This window comes from Crocodylus siamensis, chromosome 6, assembly GCF_052110815.1.
Source record: "Crocodylus siamensis isolate JL-2025a chromosome 6, ASM5211081v1, whole genome shotgun sequence".
Taxonomy (NCBI): Eukaryota; Metazoa; Chordata; order Crocodylia; family Crocodylidae; genus Crocodylus; species Crocodylus siamensis.
In genome coordinates this window covers 91,847,568-91,863,549 of record NC_143400.1, presented here as the reverse complement: position 1 = coordinate 91,863,549, position 15,982 = coordinate 91,847,568, and the positions used below count along the sequence as shown (strand labels likewise).

Genomic DNA, 15,982 nt, shown 5'->3' with positions numbered 1-15,982 from the left:
GGAGGTTTTCAGGTTGATGAGGTGACTAGAGGGAAACAGAGCACACAGAGGGACCTTCATGGAATTTAAGCCCTTTGTGGCCGAGACAGTGCCTATACATCCGGGAAGCACTTATGGATCAGTACAATAAGCACTTATGGCATCTGGATCACTACAATGAGTTATAATGAGGCTAACTCCCACCTGAAGCTAGTGGAGAGTTCTGCTTGAACAACACGTTATGAACCCTGGGTCTCCTTGTACACTAAGAGGTGGGGGGATGTGGGCACGCTAGAAGGGAGCAATAGGCTGCAATCGGACCTAGACAGGTTACAGGGGTGGGCAGATGAGAACAGGATGGGATTCAACACTGACAAGTGCAAGGTGCTGCACCTGGGGAGGAAGAACCGGCACCATACCTACAGGCTGGGGAACTCCCTTCTCGTCAGTGCAGAGGCAGAAAAGGATCTTGGACTCATCATTGATGCCAAGATGAACATGAGCCGGCAGTGTGGGGATATAATCAGGAAGGCCACTAGATCCCCCTCAGCCTTCTCTTGTGGAGGCTGAACAGGTTCAGGTCCCGTCACCTCTCTTCGTAGGACCAGCAGGCATTGGGGGAGTCCCTATTCCCCCAAGCACTACCAGGAGTGACCAGGAACAACGGTCACAATCTGGCAGAGGGTAAATTCAGACTAGACATCAGGTGGTGCGACTTCACAGTCAGGGTGGCTAGGATCTGGAACCAACTTCCAAGCAAAGTGGTGCTGGCTCCTACCCTGGGGGGCTTTAAGAGGAGGTTAGATGTACACCATGCTGGGGTCATTTGACCCCAGTACTTTTTCCTGCCATGGCAGGGGGTCAGACTTAATGATCTGCTCAGGTCCCTTCCGACCCTACAAACTGTGAAACTATGAAATTATGACTTTTTTTCCTATGTCAACTTTTAGGATGAATCCAAGTCAAAGTCTCTCTCTCAAAGCCTGGCAGCTGGATATATCCCAGGAGGCTGAGCACTGCCATTAAAGCACATTTAATTTAACAAGAGAAGTGCAAAATCAGTTACCAAAATGGTAGAACCAGCAAGAATTTTGTCACTGACTTGAGTGGGAGCACAGCTGGTCCATTAATAGATGTGGACCAGCTCTCTGTGTAGTGCCTGCTGCCCTATACAAATCAGCGAGGTGAACTGTCCGAGGTGAACTGCCTGATGAATTCCACACAAGACAGATCCAACTAAGAACACAATTTGATCTATAAACAGCCGCTTGGCTTATGTACTATCTTGTAATCATTGACTTAGTGTTTGCAGTTGCCCTGTCTGCAGTTGAAAGGTGATGGTCAGCAGGCTATATAAATGGGACACTATGGGCATAAAAAGTCCTGAATCCATTCCAACAATCTGTTCTTGTGGGCTAGCCTTGGCTTCCTTGTCCTGACTTCCAAGCGCAATCCCTTGCAGCAACTGTTTTCATGCAGAATGGCACTGCTTATTTTGCTTTTCCTTGGCATACAGGCACTGTGCTCCCAGGCTTTCTCTCCTCCTGGGAAGGAACTGCAAAGTCCTTTCCTCTTCCCTGCATGCAATGACTCAGCAGTGGAGTCAGCGGTAGATGTGGCTCTGGGCCAGATCAACACTGGACGAACTGAGGGCTACGTGCTTAGGCTGAATCGAATTTTCAGCGTCCTGGAACACCCCCAGGTAAGCAACCCTCTTGTGCTCTGGGTGTTTTGCAGGTGGAGGGATTTGCTGCCCTATGTTCGAACATATAAAGAGTTACAGGTTTATGGGGTTCCAGGCTTGCACACAAACCTGGAGAAATAGCTTCATGAACTACTTGAGCACCTGGGAGTGGAGCATCAGGGTTGATTCTCTGCTGCGACGAACCTTGTGCACTTCTGGGCAAAGTGGGGGTAAAACCCCACCACTTCAGGTTCAATAGAATTTTGCACCCACCTGGCCCAGGGGTAAATGAATACACCAGATGCAAGACAACAGTGAACTGGGCCCAGGGAGTCGTTGCAACTGGGCACTTAGGAAAGACTGAATCACCAAAACAGCTTAGAAACCATCTCATGGGCAAACACCACGTTGGATTTTCTTTTTAAAAAATATAACGGCCTCGCTCTCTTTTTGTGAAAGTTTGCATGGCAATGGCATCCTGGAGTCCCAGCCAGAATCTTTGTGATGCCAGCCTATAATGTATATAATGGTCTAACGTGCTAAGCATTATCCAAACATGTCATTAACATTCCCTGATGTGGCTGTTCACTAACATAAGCTTCTCTCTGTGTTCATTTTCATTGTTTTAAGGCAAACAGCCTGTGGCATCAGAGAAGCTGAGATGCAATACTGAATATTTAAAGGTTTCCCACATGTGTTAGGATTTGTCACCATTTCTCCTAACTAGGGCCCAGCTTCTCTAACAATCTGCGCAGGAAGGTGCTGTGGCTAGATTTACCCTCAGTAATCAGAACCCTTGACAATAAATATGCATGCATGTTCCAGCATGCTTAAGGCCAAATTCTCTACTCCTCCAGATCCCTGCACAGCGTAGGTGGGACAAAAATGCCTAGAAAGAAACTGGATCAAGCCTGCTGAGAATTTCTCTGCTGGAGGCACTCTCAGCTGCCACAGAAACAGCAGAGCCCAGTCCTGCGCTATCTGCTGAACTGGCCTCATCATCAGAGGCATATCAGAGCTGTTGATGGGTAGGCTGTGGGTATAGCTACAGCAAAGTGTGCTCTCGCAATCACCAATTGGACTTGACCCATTAAGGCCTACTACTCTTGGCATAAATTAGAGCAGTGTGGGCAACTTTTTCAGCAGGCATGTCACAAATTAGCCCCGTGCCGTCTCCACGTGCCACTCTGATCCCAATCTCCTGCTCTCCTTTCTACTCCCCGCCTTGTATGCCTAGCCTGATCCACTGCCCTGCTCTCTGCCCTATCTGCTGCTGTGCTGCCTGTTCCCTCCCTAATCCGCCACACGCCACGCACAGAGGCTGCCCATGTCACTTGTGGCATGCATGGCACAAGCTGACCACCCCTGAATTAGAGCAACCCTGGGCTACTCTAACCCATATCAGAACTTGTGTGGATGGCCCAGGAGGTACTTGCTCATTTGTTGGTCCTTCTCATTTCACCTGTGCCAAACATTGCAGCACAAAATGGTCATAAAGTAAGAACTTGTGGACACACAGAGGGTCCAGGAAGTCTGTTATCCCATGAGATGTTGAATGAGGTCAGAGACTTATAGGTGGTGAAATAGGAGCAGGCCAACCACAAAGGAAGCAGTAAACTATCACCTCTGTACAATAAATAGTTGTACACAGGTTTCTGTAAATAATAACAGGTTGTTTCCAAATCACAAGCCTCCAGCTACTACACAAGGGACAATCTGGAGCTCAGTTTTACATATGGTCCCTTGCTCGCATCCCTTGATATTTCCCGTATTTCCTTTAAGGCACAGCTTGTGTCTTGCTTTGTTTGGTTATTTTCTATTTCAACGTACTCTTATTTTCCTTTGTTTACAAAAGATACCAAAGGAGGTGCCCCCAACACAACATGTACTAGCAGAACAGATCAGCTGAACCTTCTGTCACACGGGTGCTGCTGTGGGAATGGAATATATAATGTGTATTTGAATAGGCCATGAATATTCAAACATGCTAATAGAGCCCTTGGAAGCCTTTGTTCCTCAAAAAGATTCAAGGAATTGACTCTCTGCTGTCAGTCAATAGAAAAAATGTATTCTCTCTCCTCTTCCCTCACCTCATTTTCTCAACCAATAGCTAGAATGACAACTTTTCCAAAATGACTTCTAGCCTAAGCAAACTGTGGCTCAATATTGCTGTAATTGAAGTCAATGAGAGTTTAGTCCCTGACACAAGGATGCTGTAAGTCACAGGAAATGCTGAACAAGGCATGTCAATGATAGGCTTTTCACTAGCTTTTCAACTGTTGTTAGCTTTGGAGATGTATTTCCCTTTCCTTTGTGGTATGTCCCCCTGCCTACTTCAAGGGTGTGTACAGAAGTTACACTTTGTGTGTAATGAAGCCACCAAAAGTGCTCTGAAGCCATAAAATAAATGTTCAGGGCTGCAGAGCACTTTAAAAATGGCAGATTGCATGAAAAGTGAACCCTCATCTAATGTAGTATCAGATGAAGGGGCTCTAGGGTAGAGCGCCCTACCGAACTTACTTACAGGTTTGCATTGAAGGTTAATTTTGGGACATTTTGCCCACATCCCAGGGCCTTTGAGGGGCTGTCACAGGGAGTAGACAGAAAAAGCTGTCTCCTCCCTGTGCAGTTGGGCAAGATGGGAGGGAGCCCTGCTAGTGCACATGGACCCTCTTCACCTCACCCCCACACTTACCCCTGCTGGGGCCTTATGGGCCAAGCCTGCAAGGTGGGGGCTGCGTCCCCCCCCTTCTCTAAGCATGGCAGTGAGGAGGCTGCTGCTGTCAAGTGGCTTATCCAGGGAATGGGAGGGGAAAGGAGCTTCCCCTGGCACATGGGCCAGGGCCAACCCCTCCCAAGAACCCAGCAGGGGTAGTTTGGGGGTCTGCATGGTGAGGGGTCCATCCTCTGCCCCCCAGCCATTGCGGATAGTTGTTGCCAGCTGGCAGGGGGTGGTGGGGCTGGTGAGAGGAATGATCTGGCAGCCTCCTGGGAGGCTGCTCGAGTGCCTCTGCCCACTTGCCAGGTCTGATGTAGACAGGCTCCAACCCCTCACCCGCCCCCAACAATGCTCTAACTATGGCACTTTTGTGTAAAGTGCCCTAGTCAGAGTGCCTCCCCAACAGGCTGCCTAAACATCTGTATGCACCCCAAATTGCCGCCCTGTGGTTATTAAAGCCCTCCTGGTTCCAGGACTCTTCAGCAAAGATTGGGCTTGGGGCTTTGATGTCAGCAGCATCAAAGTGAGGGGTTCAGAGCCTCCTCAGAAAACAGGCATCAGGTGTTACTCAATGCTGAGCAGATACCAAAGGCTCTTCCTAATAGTCTTGTAAGAGTGAAAATAAGAATGATATCCTCCGAGATCTGCTCAGCACTGAAACTTGAGCTATCATTTCCCCAGTGGAGGCCGATGCCTCTGAAAGTGAATAAAAAAAACCTGACACAGGTTGTACCATATACTCAGACCCTGTCTAAGTATAAGTGCTGTTCTGACATGGGAGGCCTGGAAGAGGGAAATACAAGGACTTTGGTTCAGTTTGATTCTCTTTAAGCCTTCTAATATTGCCAAATTCCCCAGTGCTTTAAAACCAATCTTCTTGGTTCAGCTGAGTATACACAACTAACAACCAACATAGGCTGATCACAAATACATCTGTTCAATGTACAATTTAAATGTTCTACATTCAGAATGCTTAGGTGACCACTGCAGAAGCTCAGATAACAAATACCAACTTTAGTCTTTGTAAATGTGCAGGTCTCTGGCCATTAATCAGAGAGAAAGCAGGGAACATTTATACCTTGAAGACCATGTGATTGTCAACTAGGGTGCTGCAGGCACTCTAGGGTGCTGTGTGATTCTTTCAAAGGTGCCACAGAGTGCCACATAATGTTAGCACCGATAGATAAATCAGATAAAGATAAAGATAAATCACAAGATAAATCCAGAGATTTCAAATAGGAACCTATAGTGTTGAAAACATTCTGATCTGTTGTCTTTCTGAGTTCTTTGCAAGAGAAGAATTGCTCTTGTAATTTTCTATAGTCAAAAAATAAATGAAAAAAGAGCTGACAGTTTCCCTGGGGTGTTTTGAGTCTAAAGAGCGGTACCTTGAAACTAAAAAGATTGAGAAAAACTGCTGTAGACTAACTAAATCAGAGATACATAGCATTAATCAAAGAGCAATAAGATATTTTTTCCTAAGCTAAGACATAATCAAAAGTAATGAGTCTGGTTCTCAAATGCCAGGCTGAGCTATGAAACACTGACATTTACAGAGGCTGACAAATATTCTTTGACACATCCTATGGTCTGGGCCCATCTACACAAGATGCTTTAATGTGCATTAGCCTCAGTTAATGTGCATTATGGGCATGTGTCTACACATGTGCACCCTTAATGTGCATTAACTTGGGCTAATCACACCTAAATTTGATACCTGCAAATGCTCAATGTACAATTTAAATGTTCTATATTCCGAATGCTTAGGTGACCACTGCAGAAGCTCAAATAACAAATACCAACTTTAGTCTTTGTAAATGTGCAGGTCTCTGGCCATTAATCAGCGAGAAAGCGGGGTATCCAATTTAGGTGTGCAAATGCAGGTAATAACTCATGTTTCTTTGGTGATCAGAAGCATCACAATTACTGTAACAGAGCCTATTCTTACCTGGCTAAATCCTCATCTTCCACGTATTGCTTTTCAACAGCTAAGGATTTGCCCACAAATTTTTCCATTTACTTGGGTGCTTATATGAACCAATCATCTGAACTTTTTAATAGGTATCCATCCCTTCTCTTTACTCCTCTCTGCTTTTTGCTAAGTTAAATTAGGACTCAAACTTTATCTTCCTTATTTTCAGGAAACCAGTGGTTCTGTTTTCTATCTCATCTTGGACGTGGCAGAAACTGAATGCCACGTCCTCAGCAGAAAGTTGTGGAAGAATTGTCAAGCCCGACACCAACATGAAACTGTAAGGACTTTGGTTTTATATTTAAGCATATGTGTAAATGTAAGTGTATGCCTCAGCTACCACTGAATGAAGAAAATGTCCTCCACACACATTTCTAGTAAGCAGGAAAATTGGGGGCGGGGGAGAAAGGGGGGAAGGAATCAGTCAAAATACTGTGAAAAAAATTAAATTATGAATTTCTTTTTGCAGTTTTCAAATCAGTTCATACAGTAGACAAACATTCAAAAAATTTGAAATTTCAGTATTTTTTTCAACCAGATTCAATTCCCCATTGCTGGCAAAGATTCCAGTTAGAGCAGTGTTTATTTTTTTTATAGCAACTCCATAAAGCTTCTTTTTTTTCAACTAGTCTAGTAATAGAGGAATGAAAGAGACTCACCTTATAGAACATGTGATTTGGAGTTTAATTCTTTTATTATGACCACCTAATACAATCAGCCCTGAAAGAATATAAAGAAAAACTACCAGATTTTTCATTAAAAAATCTACATCAGGCAGTTTTAATTTTTTAATTGTAAATCTGAAATGCAAAAAACTAATTAATATGCTCATCAGATATACTAAAAATGTCATTGGCATTATAAGGCACTGAACATAGCCTGGACCATCCACCTCTCCATTAGGATCCACAGTGGTCCCATTAGACGTTGTTCACCAACAGATTCCAGAAGCTCATTGTACTGATGCCTTGTTCCAACCAGTGGGAATGCTGGGGGTCACGCAGAGTCCCTCATGTTTGTTAACATTTAGGCTAACTACAGACAGTCAAAAAGCCCAAGGCTGAATTGATTCAGTCTTCACAGGTGAGTCTAAACTGCATAGATTGAACCGATAAGCAAGTGAACAGACATTCACTTTTGATTCCAGAAAAGCAGCCACATGCCTGCCAGGGCTCAGGCCAAAAGTGATGGCAGGACAGAGCACGTCTCCCTGCTCAGCTGGAGCAAACCAGCTTGGGCCAAGACTAGCTAGCCCATCCAGTGGTGTAAGGGGGAAGGTGATGTAGGAGTGGTGCAAAGCATCCTGGGATGCTGGGGGACTGTAAGTTAACTTGAATCTAGAGGAGATCTGGGACAGAAGTTCAGTAAACTGATTTAACCTAAATCAGTTAAGTCCAATACTACATTCATCCAAGTTTACCTTAAACTGGTTTCGGCCATTCTGAAAGCAGTTTACGTGCACTGAATTTCTGTTGTGTTACAAATGTACATGTAACTTCTGTCCCTAGCCTTAAAGCTACAGACAGGATGAACTGACTGTGCCAGAATCACTTTTATTCAAGAGGTATAAACTGACATTAACTGCATTGTACTTATCCAGGATCTCTTTAGCAGGGTGGAGGCATTTAGTGCCACAGACCTGAGGCCAGCACTTTTCTGCCACTTTCCTCCCTTGCTATCAGACATGGTGGGCCCAGGACGCTTACAGTACATATTTGTATTGCTTCAGGTATTTGGGCAGTGCAGAGCAACACTCTACATTAACAACCCTAGGAGAATAGCCCACCTGCATTCCTATGAGTGTACCTTGCGGCCAGGTATGTCATTATTTAACATGCTTATTTTAGTGACCATTAGGAATGAAGTGTGGCCTTACCTTGGAAAGTAGGCAGGAGCCCATTTGAACATGATGCCATTACTTTCCTCCATTCATCCAAAGCCCTCACAGTGCTTGACAAGAGGTAGATAAATATTATTAGCCCAGTTTCTCAGCAGGAGAAACTGAAATGCCAAAAGATTTGCAATTTGCCCAAGTTCCCATAGCAAGTCGGTGGCAGAGTTAGAAGCATAACCTGCTGCCTCTCACTTTGGCCACTAGATAGAGTTGTTTCTCTTATTCCTGCATGACAGGACTATTGAATAGTCTGTGTGGTGCCTAGGAGGCTGCAAAAATTAAATGCATGGTTATGGTTTACAGCATTCATCTTCTGCGAATCAATACGGCTGAAGCTAGCAATGAAACAAAACTCCACAGAAATTACTAGTGTTATTTTATGCTGGTGAGATATTATTCCTAAACAAGCAGGTGGGAGCCTTCAGGCCTTATTCAGGCTAAACTTCCTTTCTTAGGAATCCTATTTTTCACCTTTTCATTTGTCTATGGGAAAGACAGCAGGGTCTTGTTCCCCTTCTCTCAGCTGGGGAGCCCCATGGGTAGAAGAGCCATTAGAAATAGTGTCCTATTTTATACTTTTCATATTAGAAATGAGTCCATACTGCTCAAACTTCTGAATTTTGCTGAACTGGATCAGAATTTCCCAAACTGATCCCTATGTCTTTAATCAGATGAACCAAAAGTCCAGCTGGTAACTGTTGTGCTTTGAGGCCCTCTCTGCATAAACTTAAAGCCCTGGGCTTGGTTTGTCTTAACTGCTGTGAGAAATGCAAACCACCACTAGCAGGAACCATAGCATTTTATATATGTAGAGTGAGGGGGCATCCCCAAGAGACAGCAAGCAAAGGCTGCCCCACTGTTCCCCCGGTGGCTGCCATGAGAAGAAGTCAGATGTAGAGTACAACTGATGCCTCACTGGAGCTGTGCAGGTGGAAGCCACGTAACAGACATGCTGAACTGCCACGTCTCCTCAGTGCCCTATCTTTTTGTTGCTTCCTGGCTGGGAACTGCTAGATTTTAAGGGTTTTTTTCCTCTGGCTTGCTACCAAGCAGATCTCTGACCAGCAGGTCTTTGTGCCACAGCAACCAAAATCCAGGCAATGGGAAGGGAGCCATGCTGAGCCTGCCATGGCAAAAGCCAACAATCTCTAGAGCAGGGGTGGGCAAAATATGACCCGTGGGCCAGATCCAGCCCGCAAGGCCATTTTGTCCAGCCCATGGGGCCCCTAAAAAATTTAGAAAATGAATATTTATCTGCCCTTGGCTGCCTGTCAAAGATGTCTATATGTCTATGAAGCTGGGCTGGCTCCCTGCTTGAGCAGCACAGCCCAGCTCCATAGAGCCCCTGGCAGCCCAGACACTGCACTCCTGTAGCCCTGCTCTGGGCCCTGCCAGTACTGGCCCTTGTGCACTGGCATGCTCCCATCCGGCTGTCGCTGTGCTCCATGCACCTGCTCACTACCCTTTCCCCCTGCCTGCTGCAGCCATTTCCCTGCCCACCCCACATCTCCCTACTCCCCTCGCCATGCTCTGGCATCACGTGATTTTCAGCTGCAGTGCCAGGACCACAGGAGCAGCTGGGATGTGGTGCTGGAGCGGCAGGGGGTGGAGGGGCAGGGGGGAGAGGGAAGGAGAGATGGGGAAGTAGCAGGAGAAGGGCAGCAGAGGTAGATGGGGGCAAGTGATAGTGAGCAGGAGCACAGGGCCCACACCAGTGCCCTGGGGCCGGGAGTGGCAGGAGCACAGAGCCCGGGTTTACAGGAGCACTGGCAGGGGCTCTGCCTGCTGTGGGGGTGGGGGGGAAGAGGGGGGTGGGCTGTGAGCAAACCATCCCCGCCCACGGAAGCCACAACCCTCCCCAACCACCCTCCTCCCACACACTCACAGCCCCCCACAAAACCCATACCCACATCCCCCCACACCTGTCTGCCCTCCCCACAAATCTCCCCACATACAAACACCCTCTCGCACACCCCTCATACCCACAAATCTATTCCCATCCTCCCACCCATACCCTCCCACAATATACAAGAGTAAGCCTTCATTTTAAGCTATTATATAATCACCTCTATGTTCACTACACAAACACGTGTAAATCAGGACAAAAATATTTTTTTGACATGAAATTAATGAATGTTGTAGTACATGTTTGACCCTAGACAATTTAAATTGTATTAATTTACATGTATATATGTGTTGCTTTTAGGTAAAATAGTCCTTAGGATCTCGACAGATAAGCATTGCAAGTGTCAGTCGCGGTAGGGGAAACTCTGTTGGGTTTTTGCAACACAACAGAGGCTATCAAGCACCAAGTAACATCTTTACAAAGTAAAACGTGTCAACACCACCTCACTGTAACCAAGTAGACCTGTCCAAGCACAAGGGCTACTGATCTGTGAAGAAGGGGGCAAACCCCTTGCCCCCTGCCCTACTATGGCTGAGATGGTCATCAACACTCAGGGCAATTGCACCCATTAGGGCAGGGGTGAGCAAAATGCAGGCTGGGGCCCGGATGTGGCCCACCAGGCCATTCTATCTGGCCTGTGGGGCCCCTAAAAAATTTAGAAAATTAATATTAATCTTCCCTGAGCTGCCTGTCATGCGGCCCTTGCCGGCTTGCCGAAACTCAGTAAGCAGTCCTCTAAAATAATTACCTGCCCCTGCATTAGGGCTTCTGGAACAGCACTTTAGAAAAGGGTCAGTAGGGTTGCAACAATGTAGCAGTGTTTAAATAGGCTTATGATTGCCACCTAAGTACTTCCAACCCCAAGTGCTAAGCACATAAAACCACATGCAGAGGCTGCAAATTGGGTCTCTTAATGGGCTGACAGGAAATGATCATCTATTAACCCTTAATTCAAATTGAACTTTAATTTGAACTGTGTGATGCGAATCACTTAACATGGTTTAGAAAACGCTAAGCACATCTACAAATGATCAGTGTGTTTGTTCATGTGATATTTCAGGTACTATGTTAATACCTGGGACCTGTAAGGCATCAGGGGTTGAAATCCTTAGAAGCACATGCATGCACCTCCCCAACTTATAACAGCCAATGTTTCTGTCATGTTTTGAGACCTACCTGACCAGCTGGTATCTCTTATTCTATACCAAGTTCCAACAAGGTCCATTCTGATGTTATGCCCCGATTGTCCGATCTTTGGCTGTCCAACTGAGCCAAAGTATCTGGAAACGGCTGTCGTGAGTCTTGCCAAATTCAACAGTGAAAGCACCGAGGCTCATTATTTTTCTGTTCTCAACGTCACCAAGGCTTCAATGCAGGTAAAGCCAAGATTCATATGGCCCCTGGAAATCACTAATACAACTGTGGCAGGATTGCAGTAAGTTGGGCTCAAGCGCCAACAGTTGTTTCTGTATCCTACACGTTTTGGGAATGTCTAAACCTGGGGCTTTGAGTTGGCTCCAGATTTGCATTCCATAGTTCAAGACTGTTCAGTTCTGGGCATTTGGTTTCAACCCACTTCTAATGAGGGGCCTTATATAACAAAGTACTTAGTGTAAAAGAGAGAGCTCTCTTTTGAAGTTCACTTATAACTCACTGAATTGGCTTAATCTCTCAGCACAGTGATGTACAGCTATGAATGTCCTGGCTAAAATCCTTTTGTTTCATCTTTGTTCCCTAAGATTAGTTCATCTGGGTGGGATACTTGTCTTCACTCCCTGCCTTAAGCTTTGTGTAGTGCTATTCTGTGCTGTTCAGCTGCTTTCATTTTCCAGCTCAGAAGTTGGGATGGATTAAATGATCCCTGTAGATAATTTTGGTTGAGAGGCTTAATCACTGTGGGGCTCTTTCATGGAAGGTTCTAGGTAAATGACTGATGCATGAGCAATAGCAGTACTTTAATGGGAATTTCATGTATACGAGAGGTATGGGCTGGGCAGTAAGGCAGCAGGGAATGAAGAAAATATACTCTCCAACAAACTCCTAAGCCCAACCCTGTTCCCTCTGTAATTAAGGGAAGCTTTGTGTTCATTCCAAAGTGTGCAAGATTGGATGACTCTCCCTATGCCCGAAGAAGGGTATTTGTACCTGGAAGTTTGCAAAGAACAATTATTCCAGCTATTTAGTTGGTCTAATAAAAGATATTACATTTACCTAAAGAACCTTGTCTGCCAGGATTGGGTAAGGGATTTGTTATCCACTTCCTTTGCAAAGCTTAATAATAATAGCAAACGCTTTTTGTCTCTCCTCAACTCTGACAGTGGGTTGTCGGTCCTGCATACTTTGTAGAGTTTACAATTCAAGAGACGTCCTGCTCCAGAAATGAGTCCATTGCTGATATCTCCAAGTGCAAGCCTCTCCCATTTGAAAAGGCTGTAAGTTGTTCTGCTTGCAAAAATACTTAGCTTTGCAAATATTTGGATTCTGCCTCAAGTTTTTTGCCTACCCCTTTCTGTTCTTCTTTGTGGGTGTTATTAAAAGCCAGCTGGAGTCAATGGCATTCTTTCTATTGATTGTAATGGGCATTAAAGCCCAAGCTCTGTATAAGTGTCCACAATACAACAGGGAAAGCTTCCCAGACAAAGTACTGTATCCCTGCCAGGAAGTGCATGAACATGGGTAGCAAAGAAAAATACGGTAGGGAGAAAGCAGAGCAGCTAGTGCTTTGCAAAACTGACCTGTTTCTTGTAAACAGACACAGAAAATAAATCATAAATAATGAATACACAGCTTGTGTGTGTTGTCCTCAAAAAGTCAAAAATAAGAAACCTTGAGGAATTAGAGAAAGAAAGGTTTTAATTAGCATAGTAGTTAATGATTCAATTCTCAGAAGCACCAAAACCAAAAATGTGCCTCCACTGCCAGGTATAAACACAGTTGCTCCTATCAGTATTCTAGCATGGTTTCATTCACCAAGATGCAATTAGATTTTTTTTCTCTGAAACATGATACAAACCTCCTTTATCAGTCTTACCTACACAGACATTTTCCCTAAATCCCCCCCATCACCACAGCAGCTCCATGCCAGTCATAGCAACGGTGCTAATGTAGCTAGGGCACTGGATGCTAGTTGCATTTTAATTCTCAAGTCATCTAACCCTGCTTAGAAAATAAAAATTATCCTGGAAACTTGCCTTGCTATGTAACTTTGCCATCCCTGGTCCAAACGTTTGCACTGTGCATGTCTCTAAATATATTTGTAGAGCTAAAGTGCTTTGATCTTTCATAATCTTCTATTTTGCAAGCTCAGCATTAAATGCCAGTGTGTTGCAATGCTCATGTGCACTAATGTGACATTCCTTTTTTTTCAGCATACCGGTTTCTGCAGAGGCTCTGTGGTGAACAGCCAAGTTGATCATCATCAGTTTGTCAGGATAGACTGCAAAATCTATGAGCCACAGGTATTTCTCAATCTCACTGGGCAAGGGTCCATTATACAATAAAACGGAAAACTACCAAAAATCTGATAATCCCCCATTATTTTCCTTCATGAGTGAAATGATGTCCAGGAAAATGTTAAAGCCAAATCAGAAGGAAATCTGTCTTGTTGGGGGAGTCATGGGGAGGAGGAAGAAGGGTTAAGACAGGATGGTGGAACAGGATAATACAATCTAATTTCATGTAATTTCATTTATGCAAACTATGAGCAAAACTTTTTTACAAAGGGTCCAGAAATAAGCATGATCACAGCTTGGGGATAGAAAAGTGAAGGAACAGTGTCATTACCCTGGTTTTGTGCAACCATCACCTGTGCTAGTGTAAGAGGCAGCTTCAACGTCTATCGTAACTATTCCCCCCGGTGTAGTTCCAGTATTTGGCCACTGCTTCCTGGAACTGGGGCTGATATTCAGTATACACAAGTCCAAGAGTGTCCTTGCATCAGAGAAATGGGTGTAAGAAACTTAAATATTTTACATGTGTCTGTTCTTTGCCAATTTAGGTGCCTGCCATTGAGAAGCAGAAGGAGACAGACGGCCATAAACTAGGTCATGGCAGAGATGGAAGTCATGAAGATCCTCATCACCCCAGAAGGAAAGGGGCCCATCCCCATCAGAAGCACCAGCATGGGCACAGGCAGCATGAAGAAAAGCACCCATCTCCCACTGAAGCTAGTGAGGCAGCCCTCTATCTAGAAAAAACAGTGGGGTGGGTGAAAGTTCTCCCGCCCCAACAAGAACATGTTTCTCTCCACACCTTACCAGAAAGTCCAGTTGAATACATAGATGGCAATCCTGTTCTCCCTGAGGTAGGAAAGCCTGTGCCCAACCTTCCAGATATCCATGGTGCTCCTGATGGGGAAAAGATTCTGACAGATGGACCAAGAGGGAACCTGGGCTTAATCAAACCCAAAACTGGCCCAGTCTTTCTCTCTTTCCCTAATGAGCTTTCACATTCGGACACATGCCCAGGAGAACCCACAACTTCAGATTCCTTTATCCTGAATCTGCTGCCCAGGAAACTCATCAAAGAATTACCAACTGCAACCCCACTATCATAAGCTGCAGCTATGCAGCAGAGTTCAGTCTTCCCTATTAAACCTTTCAATAAATAAAATATTCTTTACAGTGATCATCTCTGCAGTTGTCAGCTGAAAGTGAGCATGGGGATTGAGTATGAAGAGAGACTTAATTGTTGCATTTTCCAGCAAGAGAATAGTGGGGAGGGAAGCGGGGTATAAGGGGATCAAATTTTGGCTTTACTATAATGCGTAATGCAGGAGTAAAATGCCGGGGAGAGATGAAGCATTACTGCCACCCTGGTATTACACTAGTAGGTAAATGGGGAAGAAGAATGTGGTTTATCAGGTAATGCTAAACATGCTTTGTCTTTTAAGGGGTTAAACTGAACATTGTGAATAATAATTTGGGGAGAACTTCAAAGTAGTCTAGAAGATTCAGAGACCTATCTGTTATTTGCAATGGAAGACTGTCTAAATTGCTTAGGTTGCTTTGAAACTCCCTACCCTAACCTTTTAGGTGCTACTTACGTCTACGCTAACTTAAATCCAAGCCTACGTCATGCTTGACAACTATCTCGGCAGTAAAACCTTTAGAACAATTTTTTGGCAGGAGCCTACTGAGCTCACTAGCAATATAAAGGACCATGTCCTAATACCGAGCATCTATTTTCAAGAACACCCTCTCACTCCATGTTGAATCAATGGTAAAGTAAAAAGTGGCTTACCATGTACCAGATAGTGTGAAGCAGATAAAAACAATAATGTCCCTTTGAAATAAATCCTTCCAGGAGGACAAACCCTCAGTTAAACTGGAGTGAATTAGGAATTACAGTTAAAACAGTCGCATTGCTGTGGAACTAAGAGTCAGGCCAGCAGAGATCTACGGCGTTGAGCAAAGGGAGGAATTAACACTATCATGAGATAAAAGGGGAAATTTTCTAGATGTTAAGAAGAGTCTCCAGTTTCGTCTCTAAAAGCAGCAAGAGACAGAAATAGCTTTGGCAGCAGCAAGAGTTTCTTCCTTTCTTACTCTCCTATTCTACATAAACCTGAAATGTCCATACTAGATAGTAGACAAGCCGTACAAGTGATACAAAAGGAGAAGCAGCTGTGATCAGAACAATACTCACAGGAAGACTCCCATAGCAGAGACAGAGATGCCCTCCTTTTTTTCACTGTCTCTGCCCAGTGAACGTTTCACTGACAGTGGGGTAGATACAGTATGGAGAGGTTGGTCTTTAGTGTTTTTGCACATAAGACAACAAGAAACACATGCTCTTCTCCATACCACATCCCATTTCCTTTAAGCCTC

At 44.8% G+C, this 15,982-nt stretch overlaps 1 protein-coding gene across 1 annotated transcript; it reads left to right on the top strand.

Moving 5' to 3' along the window:
- The first annotated feature begins 1,341 nt into the window (after positions 1–1,341).
- Positions 1,342–14,780, top strand: FETUB (fetuin B). Its single transcript, XM_090052013.1, has 7 exons — positions 1,342–1,681; positions 6,524–6,634; positions 8,084–8,171; positions 11,364–11,530; positions 12,473–12,586; positions 13,523–13,612; positions 14,152–14,780. Exons 1-7 carry the CDS (start codon positions 1,460–1,462, stop codon positions 14,707–14,709), a joined length of 1,350 nt encoding a protein of 449 aa, XP_089908139.1. The 5' UTR covers positions 1,342–1,459; the 3' UTR covers positions 14,710–14,780.
- The last annotated feature ends 1,202 nt before the right edge of the window (positions 14,781–15,982 follow it).